Source organism: Diachasmimorpha longicaudata, chromosome 14 (genome assembly GCF_034640455.1).
Source record: "Diachasmimorpha longicaudata isolate KC_UGA_2023 chromosome 14, iyDiaLong2, whole genome shotgun sequence".
In the NCBI taxonomy this organism is placed as follows: Eukaryota; Metazoa; Arthropoda; class Insecta; order Hymenoptera; family Braconidae; genus Diachasmimorpha; species Diachasmimorpha longicaudata.
This window is the reverse complement of record NC_087238.1, coordinates 5,908,910-5,926,650: the sequence shown is the minus strand read 5'-3', so window position 1 is coordinate 5,926,650 and position 17,741 is coordinate 5,908,910. Positions and strand designations below refer to the sequence as shown.

The 17,741-nt window shown below is 44.5% G+C and overlaps 1 protein-coding gene across 1 annotated transcript; it reads right to left on the bottom strand.

Moving 5' to 3' along the window:
- Positions 1 to 7,556: 7,556 nt before the first annotated feature.
- On the bottom strand, positions 7,557 to 11,406 carry LOC135169009 (transcription factor HES-4-A-like). The gene is made up of 3 exons (XM_064133674.1): positions 11,042 to 11,406; positions 10,749 to 10,844; positions 7,557 to 9,117 (listed from the first exon to the last, which is right to left on the bottom strand). The coding sequence occupies exons 1-3, from the start codon at positions 11,132 to 11,134 to the stop codon at positions 7,960 to 7,962; spliced, it is 1,347 nt and encodes a 448-aa protein (XP_063989744.1). The 5' UTR covers positions 11,135 to 11,406; the 3' UTR covers positions 7,557 to 7,959.
- Positions 11,407 to 17,741: the final 6,335 nt, after the last annotated feature.

Below are 17,741 nucleotides of genomic sequence, written 5' to 3'. Positions count from 1 at the left end.
AATTTATGGCAAATTTAATGAGCCATAGGAGAGTGAGGAGAGTCCAGAGCGCTGGGGGAGGAGGGGTTATAGAGTTTGCGGAATTATTTTTAATTATTGGGGATAGGGGAAGGGGTTCACCATCACTTTGGCGGAGAAATAGGGGAGAAAATGATGAGACAGACGGGTAAGGGGAGTAGCCACGGTATTTTTGAATATTTTTTTTTCCTCGCTATCGTCCCGTGTCTTCTCAACGTCTGTATACTCTCTCATTACCCACACTCTACTGGCAGAGCGTCGTTATACGGTGGAACACCGGGTTTCCACCCTCCAATCATCCTGTCATTCCGAAAGATCCTCGAGGATTCATGGCCCACGGAGCGGCTCTTTTCGCCTTTTTCGGGGAGAACGATCGATTACACTGTTGGAATAATTTAACGAGGATTTAATATCACAAATGTGAGGATGTGGAGGAATTCTCACTGAGTTTGACAGAAATGTCAAGGTGGAAACCGTCATTATCAGGCTGTTCCACCACTTAATGGTTCCCAATAACATTGAGATGAAAATATTTTTTTTCAAGTTCACTCACTCGAGAAAACGATTGACTTCTTCAGTCCCATTCGCTCAATAAAATTTTGATCCCTTCAGCGAACGTTAGATAACAAATGGTATTTATTTCTACTATTAAAAACCTAATTCTATCGCACCTCATCATCATCCCCAAGCGCACCCCATCGAAATTCACCGGGTGAGGAACAAAAAATTCTCACCGTCGAATAAATATTTATTTTTCTCAATACCGAGTGCAATGTTTGATGTCGATTGCTCAGATAAACCGAGTGACACATAAGTATACACCGGATGAGCAATGGACATCGCCCAAGGGTGATTTTTCTCTCTTTCCCTGTAAAACCCATTTCCACCCCCTAACCCTCTCATCTCGTGAATCCCCGTTGTACGGCTCGTGAATTCCATCATTTTTTTGTCAACTGTTATACTTCTATTTTCATTCGGCTCCGGCGTTCCGGCATGGACGATGGGGTGCGTCCTGGGGAAAAAAAAATATTCAACGGGAGAAAAAAAAAAAAGTTAAAATAGAAATAAAAAAAAAACAATACACACATAACACCCAACCTGAAACACGATTGATGGGTGAGGCTTGGGGCATTGGTAGAGATGCAGACACGTTTTCGTTTGGATACCGGGTAGCACGCGCACTTCTGCAGCCGTGTAAACGCATCCAGTGTCGTATGACGCGGGTGTTGTGAGGCTCCGGACACCAAGGGAATGTATCTCGAGGCATGTGTGAAGGGATGGATGTACACAGCAGTGACGTGTTTGTATTGGAGTGTCGCCGGAAGGTATGGCCTCGGTGGAACTGTTTCAATGCCGAATGTGTGTCTCCCCCAATGCATCACCGAGCCACCCCCGACCCCACCACCACCCGCTTCATCCTCTTCGCTTCTCTCGTTTTTCTAGGTGTTCCGGTCAGGAGGGAATGCCCACTGGGGTAGGAATCATACGTCAATCTCAAGTGGTTGCATCAATCGTCGGATTATTGGGGGATGGCGCGACGCGAGGAGGCGAAGGCAATAGGGATAATTAAGGGGTAACTGCATCCCCCAGGTTTGTATTAATTACATATTAATTTATGATGAGAATGAAAAAATCCGTAACTAAGAAAAATCAGTCTCGCCGAATAAACCTGGAGTTCGCCCCTCGGGCTGGTCACCCCGCCAGTCCTAAATCACCTCTCAATTACCCGGACCCCCTGGCCACCTCCCAACCCCCTCCACCCTCCTATCAGCCACCAAACAACCCCTAAAAAAAATCCTAAAACCCGTCGACACCCGAAGCCCCTCTCTCCACCCATCATCATCGTTTCCTCGACATTTACGACCGCCATTCTCCACCCCCTGTCCCCTTCCCCTCGCAGATCTCGCCAACAAAAAAGCACATGAAACAGGTAAAAAGCTATAATGCCATCGGAACTCGCGGATAGCCCCGTTACTGTACAACTCTGTTATACAACCGCTCCCCCACACATGCATAAATTTTTTTTTCACGCACGAATCGGCCATTCTTTTGTACACCCTATCTCCCACCCCTCTCGATGCAATAGACAGAGAGACACCAATGGCTTGGGTACAAAGAGGGGTTTGGGTGGCTTATTGGTATTGGTAGGTGGCCGTTTCATCCTCGGCCCCGTGCATCAATGTGCGAGTTATATTTTTTACTCTTTTCCAAGCCTCCAAACGTTATACCCTCAACCGTGTGAGAGGGCGAACGATCGGGTGGTGAGAGGGTGGCGCAGGGGGTGGCTCAGGGTGCCTCTCTCTCGCGCCTACAATGAACAAAAAAAATAAAATAAAAATTCACCACCCACTGCCCACCCTCCGTCGCCCTCTTGTCCAACCTCGAAAAAAAAAGCCTTCTCTTCATCCTCCCTCTTCTACCCCACCGTTGGCGTCCCAACGATGTCGACCACTGCACCAGCATTCGTACGCGTGGGTTCGATGGGTATTGATATATTATTCCCAATAGTTCGTGTTCCTTTTTTTTTTTATTCCCCCAAACCATCGCGCACTCTCCCCGGGTTTTTTTCAATTATAATTCTTTTTCGTATCCAATCAATCATTAGTATTTCCATTGTCCTTCGGTATTTTCATTTGCCGTCGCACTTTCAAGCCGTGTGACTCCACAATTCCCTGAATTTGTTTTCTCTCTCTTGTAGGATGAGGAGAGCGCTACGTGTATGCGCTTTTTTTTTCACAATGAGTGCATGCGTGTGTGGTGGAATGGTGTGAGGAGGGAGGGGGGATGGAAAAAAAAATGAGTGGGTACGTTGTGTATGGGCACCCGTCCCTGTTACTGATGGCGTCGCCACCGATTCGTTAATGCGATTGAATATTAATTTTCACTTTGTCCGGTATAGTGATGCTGAGGGAGAGGGTAGGGGGAAGGGGTGGGTGTACCTCTTCTCTATTGAGCTTTTTCCGGGCTTTTTGCATTTCCGACGCTGTGTGCTGACGGGGGTGAGGGGCGCTTGGTCCACTGCTCACTCTTTTGGGGGATGTCGATGCCTTCCGTCTCTCCGAAAATTCGGAACTATAAATCGTGGGCGGGGGCGTCAGGGGGGAGGGGTGAGTGAGGTATTCAGTTGGGTTATTGTGTTGTCGATGAAAGACGAAGAGTTTTTACGTAACGGGGTCTCGTGAGCTGATGAAAAAAAAATTTTGTTGACAGTTTTTAATTTTGGGGTTTGTATAGGACGCGGTGAGAAATTTATGATGATAATCATTCCACCGATTCAAAAAATTCACCCAAACTCAGTACATGATGATCGTAGCTCCAGGGTAGAATTTTTCCAAACATGAAAGTCATAAAAAAATTGTGGGGTAGAAAAAACTAAAAATATCCTGCACTTCCTTTACTGGAAATTGCCTTATTTCCTTGCTCCACCGCTTCGTCGGTTTTTCATTCAGTCACCAGGTCCCACTTAATAAAATCGTACTCCCCTTCTGCTATCCGATACAACCTTCACCCCCATGAACTTCACCGTCTTCCGACCCCTCTTACCTCCCTCCCTCGATCACCACTTTTTTCCAGCTGTCACGCTTCAACGCCTGTCTACTCTCCTCGTTCATTGCCCACGAAATTTCATTTCACCCGTCTCCGCCATCCCCCTTCCACCCCCCTCTTGTGAAAGTTTTCAGGGTGGATTTTCGCCTGTTGGAGAATTCCCACGTGCGCGATGCGCGCGCCTCGTGTGTTAACTTCCTTTCTTACCGTTCTTTCTGTCTCTTATTCCTAGTGGCCTGATTCGTGGATCACCAGCTGGAGAAGTCCCGTGACTTTCAAATAGTCAAGGCCTTTCCTCCGCACCAATAGGATGACCATCGCCCCGCCAAGAGAGGAATTAGCCCTTTGAAAAGGGGCTCCTTAAGGTCTCCCCAGGAGCGACAGCCGACGTCCGGCGATTTCTCCCTCCGCATCCCTCGATTTTCCAGTCCTCCTCATTAAATTCATCCCTTCAGACATCAATTACCACCCCCTCCCTTTCACTAATTAACGCGCGCACTCGTCTAAACGTATTATCAGTTATTATTGAATCACTTGTTCGCCCTGATAAGCAGCCGATTGAACAAAAAGCGCAGCCGGTTTCCGAACGAAAAAAACCATTCAGCCCACGTCGGTAAAAAGAAAAACAATTTTCGTATTTAATTAGCTCTCAGATGCAGAAGCCAAATATACACTGAACCTAGGCACACACCCACATACAAGCGCAAGCCAGAGTTGAATCGTCGAAAAAAAAAAAAAACCTAAAAACGACCAAATTCGTTCAGCCTTTCGATTTCTCACGTTCGCTTGCCGATACCAATTTGCTCGGGCGAATAAAAGCGCCAGTGGTGCGGGCTGTTGTGAAGAAGAGACAGAATGAAGAGAGAGCTTTATAAAAAAACAAGAAATTAAAAATAATAAAAAAAATGCCCAGAAAAATGCGCAGGAACCAGTGGGATGCAGTCGATCGCGTGTACAGGTCCGCTATTTCCTCCCGTGTGCATTAAACAATGCGACTTTTTCTCCTCGGGGCTGTCTCCTCTCTCTCCCTCTCTCACATTCTCATTCTCCCTCTCCCTCTCACCGGTTTAGCCTCGGGAAAATGACGTACGACAGGTAAATACGCGGGAGCCACTGCAAAAAGGCGCTGAAAGAGGAAATACAAAAATGAACGGAGGGTTTCATAAAAAAGATAAAAACAACGCAAAACAGAACATACCAACAAGATAAAAAACATTTTTTCGTGAATTCCAGATCCACATAGGTGAGCCTGGGTTGGCCGGAGTGAGACATTGTGAGAGAGAAAGAGAGTGATGGGGCGTGGACAAACGAGCGGAAAAATGGCGAGGTTTGGAAATGAGATTTGCTTGGTAAACCGACAATTTATCGTAGGTATCTGGCGAGATCGGCCAGCCCTTGACGTATCTCTGACCAGAGTTATAATTAATACGCTCCCTCGTCACACAGTCCAAACGGCCAATATTCATCCTCTTTTCCCACTCCCCCCCGAATTTTCATCCAACCTCGTGTTTTCCTTCTCACTCTATCACCGATTACCACCGATACACGTGTGGGGCTACGGTAAAACGTAGAAAGGACAGTCCCAGGAAACCATATTCGTACGACACACAAATGGACGTACGGTAACTGGCTCGGCTGATTAACTTTGAATGACTGACGCCGCAAAAACACATTAAAACCTCGAATGAGTACAGATGCAAAATTTGGTTGTTGGGAATCAAGTGACCACAGAGCAAATGGCCTGGCGGTTGCACTGCTCTGCCCATCGGAAGCCCATCAAAATATCGCGACACTGGATTCTATAGAAAAAAAAAAAAAAAAGAAGAGGATAGGGTCAACCAGTGATGTTGGTATTTCGAGGGAAAGGGGTGGATGGATTTCGTGGTCACAATGTTGGTTTTCGTTTCGATGGTTGTTGCGATTTTTACGGTCGTCTTATCACAACTGTATTGTTAGTCAGTTTGTTGGAGTGATTGGAGAATCGGTTATTGAATGAGGGAAAAGAGTTTTGGGAATTTAATTTCTGAGGTTTTTATTCGATAACTCGTCAGGGTGCTCCGACCATTACGAAGGTGACGGGATTTTTTATTTATTTATTGCACGATGATGTCAACTGGGGACTTCCGGATGTCCCTGGGCTGACAGAACGAGACGGTCATCGTTGATGAATCAATTTGACTGGAGCTCCGTTAATTATCAGCAAATGATCATCTTCCGATTGTTCGACTCGCCCCGTAGGCATTCGTTCCAAAATTCTGTTCCCCCTCCTCCACGAGGACCACAAATTTCTTAAACGTCGACGGCTCCACGTAATTGGACAGCTGCCTGAGACCCACCGACGTTTTCCCCGTCTTTCACCTCTCCCGCGTAATAAATACGTCAGGAAACGAGAACAGGACGAATCACCTCAGCTCCCTTAATGTCCTTCTCCTCTTATCCGAAAAGATCTCACCAAATTGGACACCACAAAATGAAGGCTCTCCCTTTCAATATTCCGCAAACCTGTTTCACCCGTCATAAAACAATCAATCGCCCGAAGGTTAATCCCTTATTGAACTTGGTAGATCGTAAAACCTTCACATATTCTCAAAAAAGACAGCGGCGATATCGGAAAAATCATTGGAATTCGATTTACTCGACTATCGAGTGCACCTCAGGATACCACTGGGAATAGCTTTTAGTGTAACCCAAGACGATACGTATTTTACAATAAAAATCGTCAACCAGATCGTAGCTCACGTACCGATACGGCCATGTGCAGCCACTTGGCTCTCAACCAATCAGAGTTCAGCCAACGACTAATGTATTCAAATGTAAGCGGTAGCAGTGTTTATGTCTTGACATTGCAAATTGTAGCGGCTGCACCATAACTTATAGTAATTGCTTCGAGCCAGAGTAATTATTTATACTCTTGATATAGGCGAAAGGTCTTACGGTTCGCTAGATGCTTGCCAGGGTGGTTTTCAAGGTGTACCTCTCTTCGTCTTCATTCCGCGAAAATCTTCGTCTACTTTATTTTTTATGATCAACTAGTGTTGATGAGTCCCCTGGGACCTGACGTATCCCCTCCACCAATCGAAGGCATTTGGCAGTGGACCAGATCACGGCACAATCGGTAAGATAATACAGTCGATAATTAAAAGTCTGACGTCAGTCCTAATGAGATGTCATGGCTTTTGCTTTCAGGAGAAGAACCTGAAGAAGAAATTGAATTCCGTCATTTTTTAGCCGCTCTGAAGCTAGTGCTGCCCTCCGTCGAGCTAACGGTGAACTCCTTGCGGTGCAGTGACGTCACAGCTCCGTTGACTGCGATCGGTAAGTGAGAGATTTTTTCCAAAAGTTAATTTGCAAGCGTTGGGTTCCTCTCGCTACGATAAATAATTTATTTTTCCGGAGAAATGTTATTGATGTGGTTTTGTTTAGTCGCGGGGCTGTTTCCTTGGTGGATTTAGCCCCCTCGTGCTATTCAACCCTTCTTGCTCATGAGGTAACGATCAGTTACTTCTATGATAAATCATACATTCGCGTTGGCGCAGAGCAACAACACGCGGGTTATTTCATGAGCTTAGTCGATAAATCAGTGACGGTTTTGAGACGGGGGTGGAAATGCGTTGGGGGTAGTTGTCAGTGTAACAGGTGGTTGAAATTCTTGCTCACTGGATCTTTTTTATTCCTTTATCGGGTGGCATAAGAAAAAGAGAGCAATCACAGCTCAGCTAGTGGGGCACGTTTAACGCCTCTTAAAAGAACTGTTGAGACTTTTTTTTTCGGACTTTTTTCAGTGGAAAGAAAAGAGAGAACTTTTCCCCGGCGAAGAATTTAATTCCCCGAGTGGAAGATAAATACACCCCTTGGTGTTACTCAAAAATTACTTTATTATCAACGACAATACATTTTTTATCACAAACTTGTAATACTAGGATGGCGTTTAAACTGACCCCAAAAAAATTGTATAGAAAAATTACAGTCATTTATGAAAGGAACATATAATTTATGCAATGAAACGTTAATTACGATCAAACATCACATATTTACAGTTGTGAAAATATACATAACTATGGATGACATTTACATTAAAGCTTAAGTCAAGTTTCAGTACTTTGGGAAATATTTCATGTACAAATGATTGAAAAAATACAAAAAATTCTAATCAATTTAAGATTAAATACACAGTTTTGACAACGACAATAATTAATAAATTAGAATATACCAGTCGCATCGCACCTCTGACTGTGTGAAAGAGCTTAAAATCAATTTATCCCAGAATTAATCGGAAAGAAATTAATGAAACCAAGACGAAATGCCAAATAAAAGGGTTAATATAAAAAAAACAGTTTTCAAATAAGTCCTAAATGGGAATGACATAATCGTTAAACACAACGAGTCCCATCACCATCACCATGGTCTCCACATGTCTCCACCCCCCTGTGACGATCCCCCTGGGCCCTGCGGGTGTCCACTACCGAATCCCAAAAAAGCCCTAGGTCTCCCAGACAAATCTTCCGCGGAGGTGGCATATTCATCCCTATTTCTAAAGCCACTTCCACTGGACGTGCTGACCGAGACAGGGGAGCTTGACGCCTCTTGGTACTTCGATCTTTTATCCGAAATAACCAGAAGACCATCCGAATGATGTCGTTTGAGGCCCTCTCTCTTAGTCGGTACCGAGCCTCGATTGTACGCCTTATCGGTGATGACTGACAACGGCTGCCTCAGGTTCGAAATTTTATTACCAGACTCCCCCGACTCATGAGGCCCCTCCCTTCTCGAAGTTGTGACGTCACTCTTTGGTTCAACGAACACAGCGATCGGTGATTTGCGATCGCTTGTGGAGCTTATTTGGGACTTTTGCGTTTCCGGGGAGCTCTTCGACGAGGCAGGACTAGCCTCGGGTATCTTGAAGCTGTGAGGATTGGGGGATTCCGTGTGTCTGTACTGATGGGCCTCAGGATGATGGGCCTCTTCGCCGAAGCTCGAGGTTGATGTTGTGGGACTGAGGAGAGGACTGTGGGCTCGATGGACAGCTGTGAAGGCGGACGTGCCGCTGGTTCTTGTGGGCTCGGCGGACGGAGGGAAGAAGGGAAAATTGGCGGAGATCCTTGCTGACTGCGGTACCAACAGAGCAAGCTCACCCGTCGGTAATCTACTCGGGATAAGCTGTACCCCGGATGGTATTTGAATTCTCGCACTACCATTGTTATTCTCATCTCCGCTGTGAAAGTCATTCTGAAAGCCGACCTTCACCTCCGGAAACAATCTGTCCGGCATGTAAGGGACGAAGTGACTGTAGAAGGGCGCCATCTGTTGGAGGTTAGTCACACAACCGTTGAGGTGGTTCATCAGACGCTGTTTTACCACGGAGTCGATGTTCTCGAGGTGATTTACGTAGCGGGAAACCTCGCCGGCGCATTCCGAAAAACCAGAGCGAAATTTTGATAGGACAGCGGGATCCGTTGATACCGCTGTGCTCAACTGTTGACGTTGGACTGTCTGAAGGTGCTTCACTGTCATCTCCAGGATGTCAGCTTTCTCCAGCTTGGAATGGCGAGCTGGCTGCAATTAAAAAAATAACACCAATTAGTCATTAGTAGCGCTTTGGAGGGTAGTCTACAGGTCATGAGGGTGCGTAATCTTCTGGACATGTTTTGATCCGGAGGAACAGGTATACGATGAGCTAGGATGAATACAATCTATCGTGGGAACCCGTTAAGTTTTTCATGGGTCTTGAGAATTTTTTTCCCCCCCCCCTAGAAACGAAAACTGGTCCATACGAAAACGAGGTTATTCTTTAAATTTCCGAAAAAACTTGGGACAGCCCTTTGGCTACCGATGGATTCAGCGTGGGCGCATGTCCCCTCTGGGATTTTTGTGGTGTTCTATTGTGTCCTGAATACTTCTCACTGACACGGCTTAAGGTATTCCTACACGTATAGATGTTTTCACGATGAACCTCTCGGATGGCCGTCCACCTTAACAATAGGCGTGGGAGATGGGCGCTCGTCTCGGTTACACACGTTGCTGGTGCGTTAAAGAGTTATTGTCTGTGGGAAATATTCCCGACTTGTGGGATTCATTCATAAAAGAGTGGGCGGTTGTCCACTAAATGTGTAGCAGTCTCATGACATGTTCAATGATTTTACTGGGTTCTTCGGTTATTTTCGGGGGAATTAATTGACCCCGGGTTTCCTCATTTCCGAGAATAGAGAATTAGGATTAATTCGGCTGATTAGCACTTGTGAATTTTAATTGAGAAAAGCGCAGGAAAATCGGAACACATTGGCAGTTATTTCCTCGCGATTCTCATTGATAACGTCATCTAAGAGCGATGATGTACCGTAGCAAAAGGACACGAAGAATGCCCTTAAGCACCTGCTAATCTCCTAGAAGGTTAAAACTGGGCGGGCACCTTCTCACCGACAAATCGATGGGAGTCCTTCGAAGGATCTCTTCAAAGATGATACGGTCAACAAAGCCCCAATCTTACTCGTAACCTGAGCCAATTTTTTCATCCCTCTTTGCTCTCAATCTCCTCGGTCTTTCATTTTTTTTTTTTAATAATTACATTGAGGTTCCCACGAATGTGGGGGGCGTTACGTGCGGATCTGGCAGGTAGCGGAAGTCATCTGGATACGCATAACAGAGTTCTGTGGTGTACCTTCAGGGCCCGCTCGGGGAATTGATTCCCGGGGCATTTGAATAATCCTGAGATTCCGATGCTCAAGGGGTAAATTGTCAGATTGATTTTTGATTTTTTTTTTTTTCGCTCTCGGTGCTTCGAGGGAATGTTCCGGCAGTGGTCAGACGACCATTAGATGGAGATCCACTTGAATATTCTTAGCTCCCTTGTTACGCGCTCGAGTGCCATTGTTGGGCCGACGGAGAAGAGGTGGGGGATTGCGGACGCGCATGGGAGAGGAAGAAAGTGAACGATGGGTTCCCACGGCGTGTCATCGAAAATATTAAAAACAAAGGGATGCGGTGGCAGCCGCTACCTCTAGACTCATCACTTGATCTTTGCGGAAAGTCTTTCCGCAAATACAGTATAAAGGGAATGATTTTCGTTTTTGAATTGTATTTAAGATCTAAAAACGAAAAACGTTTTGAGACAAGTGATATAACAGTTTGGTGTTGCGTCATTATTTTTTAAGGGATTATTTATTGGGGGACAATGCAAATACACTTACGTCCTTCTTCATCGCCTCGAGAATTAAACTCTTGAGCTCTTCGAGACACGTATTTATTCGGGCCCGTCTTCTCTTCTCCATTATTGGCTTATTACTCTGAAAAGAGAGATGGGGAATGAAATTATTTAATTTTCAAGAGATGATCGATCGATGCGAGTAATCACAAGAACAAAGGACTTGATTATTGCAATATGCCCGAAGTGATTAAGATTTATTTAGGGGATGATTTTGGAAAATGTTTCTGGAAAGTGTAACTGTAGCTAAAAAATGCTAGAGATCAAAAATTGTCTCACCCTGCGCAGTTCTGCCTTTGACATTCCCGTCTGGGTCTGACTATCGAATTCGTCATCGCTTCCTGACATCTTGTAATTAGCGTAATCCACCATTTACCGAAATAACACGATCACAACACAATTCCAACACTCGATGCGATAATCCTCAAGCGCAGTTACTGCGATAAAAATTTATAAATAAACTTGGGATAATTTTATCAATTTAATTGATTAAATTGATCGGCACGATTGATTCACTTTGCACGTTGTCAATGGTTTGGCACAGTTGAATATTATTTCCTGGTGGACACAGTAATCCAGGGTGAGACCTCGGGTGCTGTTGTCGCGTTGAACCCGGGGGTTCGCTCGTCTCTGGAGGGTTTGGGGTTGAGTGCTGGAGGGTAACTGTTTGACGTTTTCGAATTCGTTGAGGAGGCCGCATGCCGATGCATCCAAGAATCACTGGGGTGGGGGAAGCGGTATTTGGCGTGGTGGAGGGGGAGAGAATTAAGGGAGAGGGGAGCCCTTGGCCCTAGTCAGACCTGTTGATGTGTGGGAATTCGCACCGAGACTGGGGGGGCATTCCATCGCCACGTGTGCTAACAATGAATCTTATCTTTTTGAAAATATTTTTTTTAATGGACAAATTACGAAAACATCTGCAGTCAAAAATCGAGATAATTCAATTGTCAGAAATTTGGGAATTTTATTTTTAATTTACATTTACATTTTAATCGATGACTGCTGTTACCTTTTGCAGTCAGTCTTTGGCCGAAAAATATTTTTATCAGTTCAAGAAGTAAAATGAATGGAGTCACTAATTAAAACCGTTCGCCTATTAAATTAGAGACTGATGAAGTACTCAGGGAGTCCTGAGGATCTTCCAGGGACAACTGCGGGTCTAGTCACGATCCACTTGGATAAATAAATAAATAATACTTTGTAACGTGAAATGTAAGAAAAATATTTATGTGATGTATCTCACAAAAGTGAAGTTGATGATTTGTACATGTGTTGGCGGATGTACATGTGCGCACGCCAGCCACACGTACGGCGTGCGCAAGGCGGTATTCAATGAAATACAAATTCACTCGTCTACGAAAAAATTCCCACAGTCCGAACAATCGGTCTAATTCATCATTTCGCTCGGAATTTTTTCCCCTCATCTTCGGAGGGAAAAAAACAGTGAAATGTGAATGGAGATTCCTGAATAATTCCAGATGTTCTCATAATATTTTTGAGTTGAGTAATTTAGGATACGACTAATTGACGTCGTTTGACGAGATTAGATTTATTGTATGGAGCACTTTGTAATCGATGATCGAGATATTTACTTTGATAATCGATTGGGTGATTGGATTTTTGTTAAATAAATTTAAAAGTACAAATGTTAGTGGCACGCTTATGTTTTAAAACACTACCCTAAAATACTAAAAATATAAAAATATTCGAAGTGTAAAACTGCGTCGGGGTCGGGGCTTTCTGTGACAATAGGAATATTTACGCTATTTTAGAGAATCAATGACTGGCCAGTTTGAAGGGGCATTTGCCGCAATAAAGTGATAAATTTTTACAACCGCGGGATTATAGGACAGTGAAAAACTTGAAGTCGTCTAGGCGCCCCATGTGCCTAGTCAGCCTCTAGCCGCCCACCGACAATATTTTTTCCTATTTTATCTTCACGTTTTACCCTCCTCACAAAGCAAAATGATTTATTGTTGGGACAACAAAAAAAATATTGATATCAATATTTGCACCCATTTCAACTGAGTCGCTGAATTATCACAGCTAACGATCACTTTTTCCTCTCCCCGCAATCTATTTTTTTGTTTTCGTCAGACTCGAACTTCCGGTGGGATACACAAAGAGTTATTGGGGCAATGCAGTTTCTATTTTATTTATTTATTTTTTTCGAGTTTAATCTTCCGATCGGTTTTACGGAATTTCAATAGTTTATTCGACGCTGAATTTTTTCGGCCAAGCACTTGATTCTTTACGGGGAGATATCAATCGCTGGTTTTTTGTTAGCGAAAAAAAATTATTTGCGCAGCTGGGATTTTTCTATTAGCGAGTACTCGACGAAAAATAATCGGATTTATTATTTATTGTTGTAAAATGACTTCAGTCGGGGGAGTTGACGTCGAAGTAATCAACGAGATGATCCGATAAGAAGTTGAGGGAAGGAATAGAACAGAGAGCGATAAAAAATTATGAAATAATTCTGGATATTTATTTCGTGGCGTGAAAAATTTGCAAAATTGTCATTTTTACAAGAAAAACCTTGAGTAGATTTTTCTCGTCTGCCATTAGCTCGTATCGATCGTCCGTCATTCTCCAAAAAGGATATCCCCGTTATGCCGAAATAGTTTATAGTTTTATTTGGGGTACCTCGCTGTAAACTCATAATGCCCGACGTTAAACTGCATCTTTGTCCCTGAGACTGGTATATTATTGCACGAGTTCAGAGGTGGCCCGTGACGAGTCCCTGAAATTTGGCCAATGCTCATGCTCTCTGCATCCCACAAACTGCTCGTCGTAAGTCCCTCCCCATTGCGGCCTCATGAAAATTTTCAGCTCAGAGTAGGTGAACAGTAATAAGTAGTTTTTGAAACCTTGAGGGCTTGGTAAGTTTACTTAACCTTCGTAATGAGGTGAGGAAAGAACTCGGGTACGTTTGACAACGTCATCATCACGATTTAACGCAGATTCAAGTGGGAGGGGTCCTGCGGATCGTAAACAGCAAATTTCAAATATTGAAAACCAAAGAAAAAATATTGCCAGGTTACCATCGTTTTATTTATAATATTGGACACGAGTCTGGTTTATTCAATTGTTAATTAGATAAATCTTATTAAAATTTGCGGACTGGTATGGGCTTTTTTTCGGGGAAAAATGCGTATCAGTTCGACTTTGTTCCTTCCAAAATTAATATTTCAGTTCTCATGATCTACAATTTCTCATAAATATCCCGCCCGAGCTGTCACAACGGAAGGCCCATGGTCAGATGTCAGGACCTTTCTCATTAACCCGTGAGAGAAAAAAATCCGTAAGACCCTCTCACTTGACCGCAAGACTACATCAAGAAGGCCCGAAGGGATCTCATGCCTAAAAGATGTAGCTCACACTCTAAATTTGGAACGCCCACCCCCGCGCTTGTCTGTCTCCCTCCTTTCATAATTTCTCTCTGTCCTCGGGAAAAATTCTCGGGAGATGCACCTGCAGGGTGCACCCACGCTCCCCAGACCCCCCCATCGCCCCGAAAAGATGAGATTCTGGCGTTTCTTCATAGAGGAAATATCCTTCCGATATTCATTGAACCTCAACTTCCGCATTTTTTTCATCATATCTCCATTCCCATTCTTTGGAAATCCATAATTTCCCACGTGACTACACGCAACACTCTTTTATCCTGCGTTTGGAGAAGGGGTGGCGCTCGAAAATTTTTTCGCTGAAAAAAAAACAACCCCTACTCGACATCTGGGCATAACCGGGAATAGTTCATAATAGTGGAAATTTTAACGGGGTTCCCATCGAATTTTCGGGGTAGAGGACTATTAGCCTTCGATTTTTTGATTTACCCCATGTGGGAGTCTATTTTTTAGAGACAAAAAATTAACCGATTCGTGTGAAGAGGAAGTCGAACAGGGGAAGACAAATAGTCCACTAAAAATTCAGCCAAAGTTACGTAATTTTCAATTTCTCTCGACTTTCAATTGCACCCCCACGGAGAACGTACCCAACGAAACCCTCTCCCTCCACCCCCGTTCGATCGTAAACCCGATACCCTGTAATTCCCCAATAATGCTAAATTGGGTCAGTAGGGCCCCGAGCGATATGGGAATGAGGTCGTGTGCTGGACACACGAACCAAAAAAAATACAATGGCCTTATCCTTGCGTCCAACTAAATTACCACCCTTCAGCCCTCTATTAAAAAAACAGTTTTAACCCAACGGAAACTGCAATTTTTTAAATTTTGCTTCTCACAAAAAAAATAATTTAATTTCCAACAACCAATTAACAATAATCAACAATTGAAAATGCTCCATTTTGCCCCCTCCCCCCCAACAAAATAAATTTTCTCATCTATCATCACCGCATCCCCTGCAATTCCTTCATCCCCCTCGTGCCAGCGCACGACGCAATATCTCGTAGAGAGGGCGAATTGAATCGACGACTACCCCCTTACCGGAGCGACTCTTACGTCCATTCCTTCCCTCCTAGTCGATGGTAAGAGGGGGGAGGTAAATCACCTGGCTGAAGTTCCCACGTATCTGCAATTCACATTGGCTGCACCCTTTGGCTTATTCCGGATCGTGATGGTCATAATGCCGTGCATACGACGCAGCGAGAAAAAAAAAGAAACGGAGAGAAGAAAGCGAACGTGGAAGTAAAAACGGAAAACCAGGGAGTCCCAGACCCCCTTGACTACCTCGTGCGTACATCCATTATGACCCTGACCGATGGAGAGAGAAATGCGCGTGGCCGACACACGAGCGCACCCCACCGTATTCCAATGTTTTATTCGGACGGAGGTAGTAAAGGAGTCGAAAAATACCGTGTCAGGTATTTACATAGCGAGAAGCTCAAACAGTTGCGGGAATCCTGGTAACTGTTTCCTCGAAGATACCGTGGGAGGTTTCGAAAACCACTCCAGCTTTGTAGGAATTTTTTCCTCGAGAATTTCTCGACTATTTGACCGACAGTCATTCATGGAAATCACGTAATGACACAGTAAAATAAATTTTTTATAAAAATTTGACCTCCAAAGAGCAAAAATTGGACTTGAGAGACGAATTTTTGTTTTTTAAAATTTCTTTTCGTACACTCTTGATTTTTTGGGGTTTCATGTAAACAAATGAAGAAGTGGCTTTTTGCGAAGCATTTTAAGTGGTAAAACCTTGAAATAAACTCCCGAAAAATGAAAATAATTTAATGCCATAATTATGCTTCTCATTTTAATACGATCCATGACATAATATTAAGTCCCAAAACGATAATATTCCCCTCGAAAAATGGTCCTAAACGTTTTCCCGTATCTCGCCTCGTAATCTAATCTCCCCACCACGTTGAAGTAACTCAGTCTGGGTGGAACGTAACAAACCCCAGATTTTTTCACCCACCAGTAGGCCCCGTACACGAGAATCTGTCCGCAGGTCCGTAAAAATCATACGTCGGTGGATCGTTTGGGAAACACGATATGTTTAGTCTCAGGCCTTATCCAAAAACCTCTCGGACCGTAGCGAAGCCGTGGGACCTCCACTACCCTGACCCTCTCTGTTTTTAAATCCTAAAACCGAGTGATTAACGCTTCTCCCCGTCCGCCCAATTTTTGTTTTTCAATTGCCCTGTTCACTGCCATTAACACCAGTACCAGGCGTCAACACGAACGGGGTGTGAGATGCAATTGATCCGAGTGCAGCTTTCACCCCGAGTCATTAAAGAGGTGATTCGAGGTGATATACGAGGGAGCAGGCTTCACGAATATCTCAAAACCTCACGTAAACTACATTTACACGCACATGCGATGAAAAATCAATTGAAATAACATTTCCATCTATTTTTAAAATCTCCAAAATTTTCCCTCCCCTTTTTCCATTAATTTGCGCCCTCCTAATCCTCAAGTTTGTCAGAAAAAGGTTTTTATCTGTCTTCAGCTCTTCAGACATTCGCCGAACAATTTTTTTCCCATCCACACGACCACAGTCCCCTCATCCAACCATCGGTCCCTCCCAAAAACCCACGTGTCCCAGACACAAGTCCCCTCATATTTCTCATTCCTGAAAAATCAGCAAAACTGACAAAAGCATTTGAATAAAAATTCCCTGTTGTGACCACTGAATCACCAATCTGCCCATTAATCCACGCATGGTCCCCGGCGTCCATTACCTCCTCCCAACCCAACAAATCCCGTTTGGGCCTAATCTCCCCACCACAACATTGCAAGCCCGATGGATAGTGATCTTGCTGAGGTACTGCAATGCCTAGCAGGTTGCATCGGCAGCTCGAGCAGTAGCATTTTCGCCCCAGCCACCTTGCTTTTAACAGTATAGAAGTTGTACGAGAGGGCCCAATGCGCTTGGTGAGAACACTGGGCGCTGCGCGTTCCCACCGGACGCCTCGTGCATCCTCGGTGGAGCTCGGGTTGGGCCGATCGCGGAGGAGCCTGCGCGTGAATGCTAGTCGTCGAAGAAGGGGAATCGCCACTATTGGGGAGCGCGGAAGAGTCCCAAAGGACCCTCAAGTTCCACTGACCCCTGGAATGTTAGTATGTGGAATCTTGATGGGAGAAATTAAAGTGGAGGATCCTATAATTTTCGAAAATGTCCCAAAAAAATTGCAAATTGAACAGTCCGACGGGAATTAGACGACAGATGCTGGATGGACGCAGAAAATTATGTAATGGGCCGTGGGGTGGGCCTTTTATGCTCATCGATTGACAGACCCAATTTTTAATGTCCGAAGGGAGGAGGCGAGGCTCACGTAATCCCTAGTTCCGGTGGTAATGATCGGTCTTCATTAGTTCAATTAGAGTTGGAGTTCGGCAGGCGGTTGACGGCTCTTTCAACAGCGGCTTCGGGGGCAGATTCTTCTTAAAGAGACCTAAAAACCCCTTGGCAATGGCCGATCAAGGAGTCCTTGTACTGGGGGTCATCATTCCTATTGTCCTGGTGTCCTGTTCCCCTCATTTCGCAGGGATTCGATAGCGAGTCACACGGAAAA